Source organism: Dipodomys ordii, unplaced genomic scaffold (genome assembly GCF_000151885.1).
Source record: "Dipodomys ordii isolate 6190 unplaced genomic scaffold, Dord_2.0 Scaffold39, whole genome shotgun sequence".
Lineage (NCBI taxonomy): Eukaryota > Metazoa > Chordata > Mammalia > Rodentia > Heteromyidae > Dipodomys > Dipodomys ordii.
The window spans coordinates 794,311-811,190 of record NW_012267255.1 but is presented as its reverse complement, the minus strand read 5'-3'; the positions used below and the strand labels follow the sequence as shown (position 1 = coordinate 811,190).

The window sequence follows — 16,880 nt, the reverse complement described above, 5'->3', positions numbered from 1 at the left end:
AGGGAGGGAGGGAGGGAGGGAAGGAAGGAAGGAAGGAAGGAAGGAAGGAAGGAAGGAAGGAAGGAAGGAAGGAAGGAAGGAAGGAAGGAAGGAGGGAGTGAGGACATTCCTTAGTCCTCTAATAAGACAACAGATTTGAATCAATGTAACATGCTATGATTGTTTAGATACAGATCACAAATGCATTTGTAAGAATAGCTGTAAGAACAGAATGTCAAAAAATAAAAAATTTAAAATAAGAATAGAATGTCCCCATCAACTGTGCAGTAACCTTCTCTTCAGGCAGGTAGGATAGGTCTGCCTTTGAGTGAAGAGGCCAGAAGGCAGATATTTCTCCTTCTATTCACAAAAGAAAGTGGCCAACTGTTTCCTACATAGACTAACTAACTTCAGAAGACAGAAAAAGTGAAGTTAATTCCAAAATAAAGATATTCATCCTTCAAGCTGAAATTTGTTGTGGGGGCTTTGACCCTCCTAGGAGGATGGATAGTACCAGGTAACTTTTTCAGGCCTTCTTAGGATCTATAGCTTTAGTCAGTACTTGAAAACACAGGGTATTATTCAGAAACCACTGTGACATATTCCTCCTAACTGCTATTCTTTAGATCAAGATTGCTATTCAGCAGATCAAGAAACCCCAAGGAAGCCCGGCGCTGGTGGCTCATGCCTGTAATCCTAGCTACTCAGGAGGCTGAGATCTGAGGATCACAGTTCAAAGCCAGCCCGGGCAGGACAGTCTTTGAGACTATTATCTCCAATAAAACCACTAGAAAACCGGAAGTAGCGCTGTGGCTCAAGCGGTAGAGTGCTCATCATGAGCTGAAGAGCACAGGGACAGCGCCCCAGAGTTCAAGCCCCACGACTGACCAAAAAAAAAAAACAAAGAAGCCCCAAGGAGAGCTGAACTGAGTTGAGCTTGAGTTTTTTGACAATCAAGTAAAACAAATCAACAAATTCACAAGAATTGTGGTTTATCTTTTCTGACATCAAGACACAAGCCTATCAAAGGAGGACTTGGAGATAAGGTGTTGATAGAGGTAAAACATGGAGATAAGGTGTTGATAGAGGTAAAACATGGTACTCTTTCCTCTTCATAAAGTGGTTTCCTAACATGGAAATCCATATTAGTCTATAACTATCTAAACAAGCAGATGGGCACTTATATTTTGTCTATTTAACGTGCCGAGATAAAACTGAAGTGATTAATTAGAAGAAAAAACTACATGGAAATTACTCCTAGACAGATAGCTACCTTCATTACCTTGGCATACACACTCACAGTTCATCCTGCTATAAGTTTAGAGGGACTCATGATAAGGCAGAGCTATCTTCTAAATGCCATGCACTTAAAGCAATTTGCTAAATTCCTTGATTTGCAGCAGCAATTCTTTTTTATTTTTTTAGTGTTCCAGTGAAAAATCCAAGGCTAGAGAGTCCACCAACAATTCTTTATATTCTTTTGAAATAAAATTCTACCTTAGCCATCTTTGGACTTGCAGCAGAGAAGAGAATCACCATTTAACCTGCAACAGCTTCAAAACATACCAGCATTAATAAAGATTGTGTGTGCTTTTATTATTTAGTATGTCAGATACTAATACTATTTCTTATTCAAGGATAGCATATAGGAAAGATGTGGAATTATGAAGATTAAACTATTAGAAATGAAGTCTGTACTCACTACAGTGAATACAAGCATAATGACAGAGATTATCAGGTGCTCTATCCATTATAATTTTGGACTAAATTTTATACAAGTAAATGATGAATAAGAAGACATACAGATAGGTCTTCCATTAGCTATGCAATTTTAATCTAGTTTTTCCCCAAAGGTACATTTCTGATTTAAGTAGACTCCGAGAATATTGTAGGGGAAATAATCTCAGAAGTTTCATCCCAATGCATAGGTCATGAGCAATGACAAATTTAAATTGTGCAGACCTTGGAGAGGACAGTTATAGGCAGTGAATATCACTGTGGTCAAATTCCTGAGACTGGGCATAACTGATCTTGCCATGCTTTTCTATCTGCCCTCTTTTCATTTAACCTCATTCTTTATTAATTATCAAAATTAAAGCAGCTATCAGGATGCTGGCAGCAAATTAAAAATTTTTTAAAATTGCTCTATGGGGCTGAGAAGGTGGCTCAGTAGTAGAGCGTGCTTGCCTTGCATGCTCGAGGCCCTGGGTTCAATTCCTCAGTACCACATAAGAAAAAAAAGCCAGAAGTGGCGCTGTGGCTCAAGTGGTAGAGCGCTAACCTTGAGCTGGTGACTCACAACTCTAATGCTAGCTGCATACAAATGAGATCAGAGTTCAAGGCCATTGAACACTTCTCAAACCATAACTGAGTGCAGTGGCACTTCTAAGCTGAGATTGGGAAGATTATGAAAAGACTCTGACTCCATAGAAGGGAAGCTGGATGCAGTGGTGCACCATTGTAATCTCAGCAATAATGATAAACCTAAAAATAAGCTAAAGTAATTGGATCACATCTCAGATATGTGTCCTACTTGGAAGTAAGACTGTATGATTAAATGAAGTCCCTTTAAAATCAGGGCTAGAAGCATGGTTCAGCAGTATCAGGACAGGCTAGTGAGTGAGAAACCCTGAGTTCAAACCTCCAGTATTTCCAAGAAAAAATTAAAGATCTGAATCTAAATCCAAGTATGGTGTTCCATTCCAATACAGGAAAGCAAAAACCTCTTTAGAACCAGCCCTCACTCGAATAATAGCTATAAATTCCAGGAAAGAAACCAAAAAGCAACTGAAAACATTGAAGAACAACAAAAAGCAGCCAAGTTGTGAAAGAGATTCCTAAAACACAGAAGCACAATTTCCCATCTCTGCATTCTATCTCTCAGTCATTCCTGTGATTTTTGTTTTCTCTTCTTTTTTCTGCTCCTCTGCTATGAATATGAATGGAAAACATACCAAAATAAAAGAATATAAAATAATACCTACTGTTTCTGTTGCTGCTTCAACAGTGTTATTTAATACCTCATCCTATACCTTTGGGCTCGTCCTGAGCTCCACCTTTGTGTTTATTATTAGTCAGCAATTAATACCCTACCCTCTTTCCAATCAAGACTAAGGAAATGCAAATGATTATATTCACCTCATATGAAAAGTGGAAGGAGAAGGAAAAGGAGGACGCAAGTAGAGGTTAGAAATATCTGCAAAGTTCATAGATAACAGTGAAGGTTAAGATGATGCTAAGTGAAATGAACCCCAAGATAGAGAACAAGTGGTTTTATCTTTCTTGGTGTTGTTTTTAATGTACTTATAATGTACTATGTAATTTTTTTCTTTGGTGTGTTCTTCCCCCATTATATAACCTCTGTTTTCATTGTATTTGATTCTGCTTCCCTGAATCTTGTATATACATTTTTTTCTAATTTGGGGAGGGGAAGGGAAATAGGATATAAATTGACCCATTGTAATAATGAGATGTCCAAAACACTGTTGAAAACGAACTTTACAACGTCGGGAAGGGGAGGGAGGAGTTGGGGAGGTGGGGAAGGAAGGGATAGTAGGGGGAAAACAAAAGAGGAGGTAACAGTGCTGGATAGGAAATGTACTCATTACTTTAGTCATATAACTGTAACCCCTCTGTACAGTATTTTTACAATAAAAAATAAAAAAGTGAAGGAGCTAGAAAGTAAACTTCTGAGAGTTTATAATGGAAATATTTCCAAAGGCATCTGTCCTATACCTTTTACTTTATTGTCTTTCCCATGGCAAAGTCAACTGAAGGAATAGCTCAATATGTGAATTTATGTGTAAATTGATTTGTGACTAAATTAAAGCATAAATACATTATTTTCATAATTCCTATGGTTAAAGTTCACTACAAATTGTTTCTGTTGATTTTAGTCCATATCTTCTTAACCTTCCTAACTCACATTCTTAGAAAATTAATAGCTTCATTTCACTGCTTTTCTTCTCTATTCTGAGTTACTTTGCTTAGAAACAGGTAGTATAAACTATTGATTTACTTATTAAATATTTCTTATCCAATGTAAATTTCCTACTATTCATTTTATTACTTGAAAAAATTCATCTATTTTTTATTTATTGCAACCCACTGTATTCTATTACTTTTAAACACTGACTTAAATACTAGAGTTTCTCTTATGGATACTTTCTATCACTAGGATTTATGTACACTATATCTATTCTTTCCTTGGTTTGTACAATTTTATTACTTGACTTTGTATTACATTTCAAATAGTTATTTTACTATAAGGTATCCTTTAGGACATTTACCTTTTATAAACAGTCAAAAAATTTCATTGACAAACATTCATAACAGAATAGACAAGTTACAATAGAATCTTCATGTTTCAGCTTCCAACACACATCTTCTTATTTTCTACAAGTACTGTTGATTAAAGTCATAAATATTATGAACAGTTAAGTCATAATGATTATTTTAGCATGTAGCACACTGCCAGATGCATCAGAGGTGCTCAATAAGTATGCCAAATCAATTAACAAGTAATTACTTGTGAATCTCAGAATTAGAAGTGACAGCTTCTCTCTGCAACATCCATTATTCATTATTAAATACTTTCAAAGTGTCATTATTTCATTGTATCATTGTATCATTGCTATTTAATAGTAATAGCCACAGTCACAGTAATAGCATAGTAAGTGAAACCAATGGTTCTTACTATGTATCTGACATTTTTAAACGTTTCACATATATTAATATACATCAAATCTATATAGAGTACTATTACTAAATTATTTTACACATAAAAAATACAAGAACAAAGTGCTTTGAGTCATATGCTTGCAAGTGCAAGAAATAGGACTTGAACTCAGACTCAACTAATATACTATAGCATCTCTCTAAGAGCTAGTATCTTACATTATTTACTTCCCTAAGTTATAAACTCCTTCGGAAAAGAGTTTTAGCTTTTACCCCCTGGTACCACTCAGTCCTAAGCATAATGTCCAGTGATCTTAACAATTTTTTTCTAATTTTAACTACACTTGCTAATTTTAACAATCATCTACAAGTTAATAGTTTATAATGATTATATGTAAAAATTATTAGAAAAATGACTAGAACAAGTTGGAAGGGCCCATCTTTACAACTGATCAGATGAAATAGGGAGCAATAACCAGAAAATTCAATTGAAAATGGCCAGGAAAACTTTCTGAAGCTTAGTGCCTCCTCCTTTTCCCCCACAACCAATTCCTGTTAATGGAGAAGATAATTAAAAACATCTGAGTGAAACACCGAGGATTATTTTTGGTCAAGATGGTAGGCAATAGCAATAATGTTTATAGTGTTTTTAGATTTTGTTGTGAATTTACTATGTGGTAATCATGCTGTTATGAGATTTTAAGAAAGCCAAGTCATCTAACGTAATAGTATCTCTACTACTACTATAATCAGTTGACAGATGTGTAAGCTTAGAGTAACTCCAAAATCATAGTTGAGTAGTAAAGAATCTGAGGTTCATCTTCCCAGCCTGTGTCTGAATGGCTACACTGTTCTCAAGGGAATTGACTTGAGACAGTGCACATAAAGCTAAAATAATCCCTTTCATTTAATCTAATTGTCCCTGTCTCCTTCACCATCACAACCACAACCACACGCCATCTCAACATTCCATCGTCTGAATTTTATTTGGGGTTCAATAGCTGAAGGGGAGTAAAGACAGCCACCCCACTGTGTGCGTAAACCACAACCTCATTCACTCCTCTACAGTATTACACCCAAGACAGAGAACAGAGTGACAAGTTTAGATAACCTTTGAAAGGTATATTTACTTTGACCAAAAAAAAAATTTCTCCTGAAGCTTTCTCTGAATATAAATACACGACATTCCTATACTAAGGTCCAATTCATGTGGCTCTAAAAGCAATCCAAACCAAATAGAGAAGGAATGCATTGACTCTACTTCCTATAAAAATAAGTGTAGGCAAATCATAGTAAAACTGGTGACCCAGGGAAATTTCAGGCGCACCATCATCTTGAATTGTTCCTCAAATGTGTTAGGGCGTCATAAAAAGCCCCAAACAGATTAAATCAAGTTTTTATACCCATGAGGTTATAAATATATGCTACATGTTTCTGACTTGTTTATACCTACATCAACCAAATAATGTTTTGTAAATGTTGTCTCCACATCTATGACATCTTTGAGCATTTTTATGTCTTTTTCGCTAAAAACAGGAAGTCATATTTTGCCAAGAGTAAATAGCTTAAAATAACAAAATATTCCTGACCACCATGCTCTTTTTAAGCAATAGATTTTGGTATAGTTTTTCAACCTAGCAGAGTCAATTCTAATTCATAGTTGCCCTTCTTTTTTTATGCTATCTACTCTCATGGAGGGAAATGCATATACAAGGTTCAAACATATGTTTTTCTAATCATGTTCTAAGCCTAGTTATAAATGCCCTGTAGACAAGTTATCAACAGAGTTCTAAGCCATCTTTCTAAACCATGTGATTCAGGAAACTGACCTTCAGACAAAGAACTGCACTCAGGATGCTTTCCAGAGCCTGGGACACAGTGAGAGGCATCAGGATTGAACAGCATCAGAACCATGTGTAGATGCAATGAGAGCCCTCAGCAGATAGCTCAGTATGAAGTGCCCTTCTGAAATGTCCCAAGTGACACAAGGCACACATGCTTTGCATCCTCCATGCACATAGAATGAATGATAAGAACATTTGCAAGCAGCTACTCCTAGCTGAAGAAAATTTCACCAAGGAAAACTCACACAAAGGGAGATCTCTATGGGTTGCTACTAGGCCCACTATAAAGATGCATTAGGCTTTTCAGAATTAACATTTACAAATATAAAAGGTCATTTCATTGACAATACCATTGAGACAGATATATATGCGTACATCCATAGATCCATGGATATATCTATCTATTCATTCAATCTGCTGGTGAACTCATAATATTAGCAAGCCCAGCTTTCAGGCAAATTTCAACATGTTGCGTCAAAATTTTGTTTTCTGACAATGAATATGAAACATCTTCAAAATCTTAATGTCCTCCTTTTGGCCAATAAAAAGTAAATACATTATGAAAAAATATGTGCTCATAGTAAAAAGGCAAGACTAAGACTACTGGGAAAAATTAATCTGAATTTCTATTGCCCAATATTTTCCTTTGCCTCAATACTTCCTATCCAGCAATTGGTTTATTAGTTTATTCATTCAACACACATTGACTAATGGCCCACTATCTTTAGAAACTAAAATACAAACAACATTAAACTTCACCACTGAGGACTATTGAGACTAACAAAGGAAATGCCACACAATCAAATTACGGTAAGATCATAAAAATAAAATATCAAGCCTAATTTATCTATGGAATTTATTACACAAATTGTAGCCCAGACTCAAACTTCAGAATTCCAGGGTTTTCCCTGAGTCTCCTTAGAAATCCTCTGAACAGAGACTTTCTCCTAATCAGAGCTCGCTAATTCCAATAAAAAGATCGAAATTATTAAAAATATTCATGTACTGCCTCTCAACGGGGGGGTCTACTGAGAAATAAAGATCACATTGAGGGCAAGGAGGATGTTCCTAACCCTACCAAACAGGTGTTGATCTCTCCTCAGAGTGAACCCAAAGTAGAGACAAGTGCAGTCATTGAACAAGCTGTCCATTACATGAGATTCAGTTAACAACTACTTATGACATGTGCATGTGCCCAGCATTGTTCTAAGAACTGGGGATAAAGCCATCCACAAGGGCTCCTCTTGAAGAAGCTTTCATGCAAGGGGCAAAAACCAAACAATAACCACGTAAGCCAAAATTATATACCCATTTTCTACTAAGATACTACTAAATATTAGAAGGAAAATAAAACAGAGGAACAGAGAAGAAAGGAAAGGGCATTATTTAAGATGGCCTAAATCAGGTGATGATATATAAGCCACCAGAAAACAGGAAGTAAGAAAGCCACAGGAATGTCAGAGGAGTGTATTCCAGTCAGGACAATGACAGGACTCAGAGTTGGGATGTGCTGTCAATTCTCCCAGAACTACTTCTCACCTGATACTCTCACTGACGCCAGGTGACCTACTCCATGCCCACCCAAATGTGAGAAAACAGCCTGAACTCCCACAAATAAAACTCTGTTATCGTTTGACTATGCATTGGATTTATGTCTGATGTGAACCTTGTGTTCTGTATCTGAGTTGCTTCATAGAAGCAAAACCCAGATGTCAATAGAACCTGTATGCAGACAACTTCACTATGGCTTCATAATCCCAACAAAAAGATGCTCCCTCTTCACAAGAGAACCCAGCCAAAACAAGTTGTATAATGTTGCTTTTAAAAACAGCAGCAATTCAACTATAAACCCGAGAGACCTCTTTTCCAAAATCTGAACTAAAACTATAAGGACCATTGTTTTAAGTTTAATAGACGCCATCTTATTTGTTGTAAACAAAACCAATGGTTAATTAGTTATTTTCTTAATTTGGAGAAATTTTAACTATTGTATGTATATATACATGCATACAAATACATACTTTCTATTTGTACTGTAAATACATATATGCATACTATTTATGTATATACAAGACTACACACAAATACTCATGTAACATACATGAACATGTATGTGCAATTTCCATCTTTTCTTCTCATTTAAAACATACCAATGAACATCTACTCAATATCATATAGTGTTGAGGGAGGAACACAGAAATGCATAGGTTCCTGTTACATTGTTTTTAAATATGGTGATAAGAGAATGATTTTCACTTAAAACTCAAAGCACTCTAAATTGTTCTGCCACTCATTAGACACCAATAGGTCTTTGAGACATGGTCATTATGAGTCAATACCTTTAGAAACTTCAGTCAAAGTTCAATTAATCTTCCAATTTTTTAATAAGTATCTGAAAAGTGACAAAATGATATTTAACTACCTAGACTAGAAATATTAACATACATGTGACAACCTTAGAAAAAAACAAATTCCAACTTAACATTTTCAAGAGAGTGGTGGGGCTTGAACTCTGGGCTTGGGTGCTGTCCCTGTGCTCTTCAGCTAAACGCAAGCACTCTACTGCTTGAGCCACAGCGCCACTTCTGGTTTTCTAGTGTTTGTTTGTACTTTGTTTTTTGTTTGTACTGGAGATAAGAGTTTCACAGACTTTCCTGCCTAGGCTGGCTTTGAACCATAATCCTGGGATCTAAGTAGCCTCCTAAGTAGACCGTCAGGCTCCTAAGTAGCTAGGATTACAGGCCTGAGCCACCAGCGTCCTGTAAGAACACATTTTTGAATAAATTGAATTACATAAGAAATTACTGCACTCTTCATTTACTTTATATTTTCTTAATTAAAAATTATCCCGTAGTCCCGAAGCAATGGTAAAATGAGCATATGACAATCTAAAAGACAGCTAAAAGTTCATAGTTCATAAATTTACAATTCATGACCTAGAAAACATATTAAAACTATCATTCAGTTTCAGCATTTGCCTCTTTCTTACAAAACTCAGAATACATATTCTGGTCAATCATTTCCAACCTTTTGACATTCATACTACTTAAGTTACAGTCAAACAGTTAAGAAGTATTTATTGCTTTGTTTAACTGGTAAACTACAGAGCCAGAGATCTGGGGGGGGGGGGTCATGGTTTGAAGTCAGCCCAGGCAAGAAAATCCATGAGACTCTCATCATGAATTAACTATCAAAAAGCTGACAGTAGCACCATGGCTCAAATGGTAGGGTGCTAGCCTTGAGAAAAAAAGCTCAGGGCCAGCATTCAGGCCCTGAGTTCAAGCCTCAGGACCAGCACCAAAAAAGAAAAAAAGAAAAGCACTTAAAACAGTAATATATAAACTCATTTTTCTGCAAAATTATTCAAAAAAAATTAAGGTTTACTACAGAGAGCATGCAAATGCAAATGATAATAATTCTACCTACACAATAAAGAACCACATGAAAATTAATAAAGTATGCAGTTACATATAGATTAAGTAGATTTAAAATTCTACTACTCTTGACAAATTTTGACACACATGTTCCTCAAGCACAGACAACAACATCTACACTTTAGTCACTTCTCCTTGCAGGCATACACCTCTACCTTTGATTCAGTTTGAAGCCAGGAAAATACAGCAGGTCAAACTGTGTGTAAATGGTCATCTACATGACAAATCCTGTCATCACACCAAATACACAGAAAAGGCACAGGATGTAAAGTAATGCATTTGTCTGGAAGCTGTCATCAGTACTGTACATCTACAGGAATTTAAACGTTTTGTTTCAGTCGCACTTTAAAAGTGAAAAAAAAACACCAAACAAATCCTCAAAGAAACAACTGCCCAATAAATAAGTGGGCTAAAGAAAGAGGAAAGAAGGATGGCAAATAGACACATCAAGAAATGCTCAACCTCTCTAGCCATAAAAGAAATGTAAATCAAAACAACATTGAGATATTACCTCACCCTAGTTAGAATGGCTATAATCAAGAATTCTAATAACAACAGATGCTGGAGGGATGTAGACAGAAGAGAATCTTACCGCGTTGTTGGTGGGAATGTAAACTTGTTCAACCACTTTGGAAAGTAGTATGAAGTTTCCTCAAAAGACTCCACATAGAGCTCCCCTATGACCCAGCAATCCCACTTTTAGGCATTTACCCAAATGATCGAAAAGAATACCATACCTAAGCTACCAGCACAACTATGTTTATGGCAACATTATTTATCATAGCTAAGATATGGAACCAACCCAGATGCCCCTCAGTAGATGAATGGATCAAGAAAATGTGGTATACATACACAATGGAATTCTATGCCTCCATCAGAAAGAATGACATTGTCCCATTTGTTAGGAAATGGATAGACTTGGAAAAAAATTATATTAAGTGGAGTAAGCCAGGCCCAAAGAAACATAGGTCCCATGGTTTCTCTTATTTGCCATAACTAGTATATGTCTGAGACAAGCAGAAACGGTCAGATAAATTGATTTTAGGTGAAATGAACCCCAAGATAGGACTCAAATGTTTTTTTTTCTTCCTATTGTTTTCAACATATTTATAAGATATTTCTTTGTTGCTTTGTATGTCCCTCCCCCACCGTATAACCCCTGTTTTCACTGTATTTGATTTGTGGAGGGGATGGGAAAAAAACAATTGTTTAAATAGGGATACAGGTGGACCCATTGCAACAATGAGATATACAAGACGTTATGTCGAAAAACGAACTTTGCAACTTTGGCTGGGGGAAGGGTGTGGTTGGGGGGGATGGGAAGGGATGGGAAGGGGAAACAAAAGAGGAGGCAACAATGCTTGATAAGAAATGTACTCATTATCTTGCCCATGTAATTGTAACCCCTCTGTACAGTATTGTCACAATAAAAAAAATAAATTGAAAAAAAAAGAAATGTACTCATTACTTGGTCATGTAATTGTAACCCCTCTGTATGGTATTTTCACAATAAAAAAATAAAGTAAAATAAAATAAAATAAGAAAGGGAAAAAACATCTAAGTCAGATGGTGTACAGTTACTTCAGAGGCTGATATAGGTGAATCATAAATTCAAAGCTGGCCTAAAATACAAGGTGGGCAGGAAAATAAGGACTCAGAAAAATCTATGTGATCCTGCTAAACATTGAATTAAAAAAAGGAACAAGTCTCAACTGAGGGATTAGGAGGGAATGTTATTTTAGTGTTTTCAAGTCTGGATTCTGTACTTGGATTACGTTTGTATCCGTCTGTAACCTTAACTGAATCCCTATAAATACCTGTGCCCAGGCCACAAGAGTTATAAATCTTTTGGTCAGAAATAACTACAAAGACTCAGTCTCCGCTAAAAGAAACTCAGAATGCAAAGAATGTCTGAAACAACTCAAAGTGTCAATCCATTAAGGAGTATCAGTGTCTAACTCACAAATTCATTTTCACACTTCAGAGCATTTCAGAAGTATCCGTTGCCATGATTAAAGAGGAAATTAGAGCACAGAACATATTTCATGAAAAGGAAACTTTACACTAGACAATGTGTTGGAAATATGAATCAACTTGTACTACTGATTTTCACAAGGAAAGAAATCAAAAAATATGGGAAAGGAAATCAGAGAAAAACATAAATTTTAAATATCCACAGCAAGAGTCTGAAATGTTGCTTCCTACATAGTCTTAGCCTATGTATTAGTCCATTACTCCTACATCTTCAAACATGAAAGCTAGAACTAAAAGTTTTCTTTTGCAGAGCCCTCAGAAAAAATACATAGAACAAAGTGATTACTTCAACTCCTAAGATTGCTTTTTTCCTTGTTAACTACTACTTCATGGCTTTAAGATTCTCAGCCTCATTTTTCTCATATTTTTCACTTTCCCTTCACTAACTCCAATAACTACACACTATTCCAAATGTTTGTAAACAGATTTCTGTTCATCAGTCAAACAACTATGTCACAAGCACAAAACTACCCTCATTTTCATTTATCTAAGCTAAGCAGGTCTTTGAAGGTTGCCAGTAATTAATAGATTTGGTTTCTGTTGGGTACAGCCTTCAGTCTGGCCAGATTAGACATAACATGGATAAAAACAAGTTAAAAATCTAAATTGAGCAAGGGGAAATAAAGGAGGAGGCAACAATGCTTGATAAGAAATGTACTCATTACTTGGTCATGTAATAGTAACCCCTCTGTATGGCGTTTTCACAATTAAAAAAAATCTAAATTGAAATTGCAAGTCAATCAAACAAGTAGTAATAAAAAATATTAACAAAGAGATTCCATTATAAAACAAAATATAATAAACTCTACACCAGGCTACTGGACAGTAGGAGTCTTCATTAAACTTATAAGTGTGTCAAAATCATCTGATGGTTTAATAAAGCAGAACTGGCAGCAGTACTTGGATAAAAGGGCTGTTTGTGATCTGGGAAAACTGTGTTACTAACTAGCACTTTCATGCATCACCTTAGCCTTGAACACCTCTGTCTTGACTCAGTGTTGTCTTATCTCGCCTCCTTTTTTGCCTCATTCACTTCTACTTTGTGAAACTTGCACTCATCATCTTTGGATGCCAGCCTGCTTCTCTGTTGCTGATATAATGCAAGAAGTGATGAACACAGGCTTTGTGCTGACCTCCTCCTACAGAATGATGTTTTTTTCTTCTTCATGGCTTGGTAAAATATTGGGAAGAGGTCATATTATCTTAAAGTTTTTGGTCTTCTATCTGGAAGATAAAGCGAACGATGTGTATTTGCTGCTAATTCTTTATCTGTAGCCTCTATCTCTGAATTAAAAGGCCAAGTGATCACATCTGACTGCTGACTAAATCTTTTTCAAAGGGATGAAAGCAAATGAGAAGAATCTTGGCTCTCCTGACAGTCATATTTCCCCTTCATCATCAGCATTGTTTGGAGCTAATAAACTAGTGATATGTTCACTTTAATTACCCATCTAGTTCACCTAAACTCTCCAGTTATCCCACATTATCCCTACACTTTGAAGTTGAGTCCTTGTCATTCATGTTTAGAAGAACACAGAAGTTACTATGCCTTGTCAATAATAATAACAATAATAATGTCTGTATCACTTTCTACAAGATTCTGATCCAATTTATTATATCTGGTCCTTTTTTCTCATTTTAGAAACTAATCATACTTAGCATATTAATGTGTTATTTCTGTTAAAGCTACACTGTACTGCATGCAAACAGGTAACTGTGGTTAGGGTTTTCAGCAACACTTTTCTTTCCATTTGAGGCCTTGTAAGTGGGTGGGAAATAGCTACATATGTCATTAACAGCTTAATTCTAAGCCAGAACTGAACCAAATGTTGAAATAAGTTTTGTATAAGAGCAAACACCAGAATTTTACAAATTGATATTCCAGACAACAACTTTGACAGGCACAATAAACCTTATACTAAGTGTAAATAAGCACAGGAGAAAAGAAAGTGCCAAAACTTCAGGTTCTTACCAGAAATGGACTCCAGCAAATGCAGGAGACACACATTATGGCCAGGAGTTGGATAACCATTTCAAAATGATGAGACCTTCCTTGTCTATGCTGCTGACTTTTAAATTTAACTCTTAAAAGTGTAATTCCTGTGATAGCGTTGCATAAGAATGAAACACCAAGAGCCAAAAGGCCCAGAAAAGAAAAAAGTAGGAGATAAAATCTGTCTTCCCAGTCTTCAATGTGTTCAGTTTTGTAGAAACACCAAGTCCTTGATGCTTGAATTTTATAGTCTCGATGTCCAAGGATTGGCAGCAAAGCCACTAACACGGCAAACAAACACACCGCACTCAACATCATTTTCACATGTTTGGATGTAATTTTCGTTGAATGAAAAATTGGTTTTGTGACTCCAATGCATCGCTCAATGGCCATTACACTGCCTAGAAAAAGTGGGCACAAGCCAGAGAATACCATGCACATACCAAAAATACTGCAAAGGATATTTGATTGGTTGAATCGAATCCAGTCTTTATCGGATGAATATACAAAGACTGCTATTGCTCCATTGATGAGATGACCAAAGAAGTCTATGATTACCAAGCCACTGGCCAAAAGCAGAAATGATGCTTTAGACTTTTGTCTAAATCTCTGATAAGCCTTCATAAGAATGGCAATGGCAAGACTGTTGGACAAAATCCCCACCGTCATGAAGATGATTGAAAAAAATACTGAAAGCCGGTTTTCCATCTGGCAGGTTGTGTTTGAAAAGAGCCCAGCTGCAGGAGACACTGGCTGTTTGGAATTGTTCATGGACATTGTTGTGGAGATAGATGCTGGCCCCTCAGCTCATCTCTGTGTCACAACTAGACAGGCTCGAAGTCCAGGCGTCTGTGGCATAAAGAGAGAGGAATTATAAACATCAAATTACTGGTTATCTGACTTGGAGAATAAAGTGCCAACGCACCTTGTCATGGGCTGGGATTTGATTGGCCTATCATAAGCAAGGTTGCATCATCCTGACAGCAGTACCCATCAGCCTTGGGTTCTTACTCCATTTGAAGGGGGGGGCGCGGAGGATTGCCCACAAAACACTTCAGTTGGTTGACTTTCCTCTGCAAGGAAAAGAAAAGAGAGAGAGAGAGAAAGAAAGAGAGAGAGAGAGAGAGAGAAAGAAAGAAAGAAAGAAAGAAAGAAAGAAAGAAAGAAAGAAAGAAAGAAAGAAAGAAAGAAAGAAAGAAAGAAAGAAAGCGAGCAAAGCCTCCAAAATGTTCTTCTGACACTTAAAAGACATCTGAAAACTTTTAAGGATTACAAAATTGTGAGCAAGGTTCCAAGATTTCATTTAAAACCATTAAAACTTGTTAAAGAAGAACAATCTATCTAAATAACTAAATGATCTTTTTTAAAAAAAAATGTTTTTTCTCTTAACGATGGGCTTTGTCCTCAAATTGCAGACTGTCCCCTAAGTGAACCACCTTTGTGTGATCAGACCTGAGTCTTCTCTAGACTGGAGAGCGGGGTAAACAGGCTGGGTGATGTTCAGTCAGTCTTTCTACAACCCAAATTGCAGGACGGTACACTACACCTTCACTGACCCAGGATGAGAGAGAATGGCTGTGGTTGTCTGTTCTAGCTCCCACCTGGGTAGAAATCCTCCAAGCAGCACTGAGGTTTCTGTCCACCCTTTAAGCCCATCTGCCTAGGAGTTGTTAAACTAAAGCTTTTGGGTAACAGGATCCAAAAGCAGCAGTGTTAATTGTCCTTTCCCTAGGGGATTGAGGTCTGAGTCACTAACACTAGATACAAAGAACCACGGCCACCTCTCCAGAAACTAATTGGACTGATGTTGCCCACGCAGCTTTCCGGGAGGCTGGGAACCCCAGAGGCAGCCTTTCTTTCCTAGGACCAGCCGGCCCTATGGAGCCGCTTGGGCTGCCCTGGGGGCCGCTGCCTCCTCCACCTCTTACTCACACAGTTCGACTTTCGCCTGGTACAACCTCTAAACCCCCAGCCCTGCTTACATCTTCCTTGAGCCTAACTGAATGAAACTTTTGTGCAATTGCTCCAATGCCAGAGGGCTGTTTTGAAAGGCCCACACCCACCCCAGTAAGGGACTCGAGTGTCACCCACCAGGAAACAGGCCTGCGGGAAAAGAGTTCTCTCCCTTTGTCTCTTTTCTTTCTCTGAGACCTGTTTTGTTTTGTTTTCCCAGATCCTTATCCACCCGGCTCACAGTCGGCACGGGTCAGTCCTCTCTCACCGATTGCCACAGCACAGCCCAACTCTGGTCCAAAAGCTGTCGCCCAGCACAGCCTAAAATGCCCACTGCAGCCTTCGCCCGGCATCTCCGCACAAACCAGGGGCCAGAGGAAGAGAAACCTGAGTCAGGTTGAATATCCAGAGGCTCACGGCGTGGAAATCCAGCTCCGGCAGAGATGGTTACCTTAATATCCCTGGCAGCCGGCTGGCTGTCAGCGGAGCAGCAGAGCGCGCCGCCTGGTGATCCATGGCGCGCCCAGTCCCGCGCAGGTTCGGCGAGCGCAGCGTGGCGCTCCGGCTGGGGTAGCGCTCGCGTCCCGGGCTGATGCCCTCTGCGCGCTAGAGCCCTCGTGCGGAGACTGTGCTCCGCCTCCGCTGCTGCCCTCTCGCCGCCGCGCGAAGCAGCTGGAGAGGAACGAAGGGCTCTGTGATCGCCGCCCCTGCCTCTGCGCTCTCTTCTCCGCCCCCTTTTCCGCCCAGATGGAGACACGAGAGCGTCCCCAACAGCGGCTGAAGTTGCCCCTTTTGGTCGCCAGACCGGCCACTCACGAGTTTTGCTCCAAACACATTTTGAAGAGAAAGAGGCCATGTCTGAGCATTTAAGACAGGAGTCCGGAGATGGGGGGGGGGGGGTGCCAGCAATCCTGTCCGTGGCTTCTGAAGAGGAACAGTCCAGGGACTCGATGTTGGGCAAGTGTC

General features: G+C 38.1%; 1 protein-coding gene across 3 annotated transcripts in view; it reads right to left on the bottom strand.

Moving 5' to 3' along the window:
• Ptgfr (prostaglandin F receptor (FP)) overlaps window positions 1-16,551 on the bottom strand; it is a 40,857-nt gene extending 24,306 nt beyond the window's left edge. Inside the window, exons 1-3 of one of the 3 annotated variants that reach the window (XM_013018362.1) lie at window positions 16,183-16,276; window positions 14,887-15,034; window positions 13,941-14,810 (exon numbers count right to left, since the gene is read on the bottom strand). In XM_013018362.1, the coding sequence (XP_012873816.1) occupies window positions 13,941-14,738 (798 nt within the window). In that variant the 5' untranslated portion in view covers window positions 14,739-14,810; window positions 14,887-15,034; window positions 16,183-16,276. Of the gene's footprint in view, window positions 1-13,940; window positions 14,811-14,886; window positions 15,035-16,182; window positions 16,277-16,365 lie in introns of those variants that run through there. The other 2 variants (XM_013018363.1, XM_013018364.1) reach the window with 2 other exon arrangements.
• Between the last annotated feature and the right edge of the window lie 329 nt (window positions 16,552-16,880).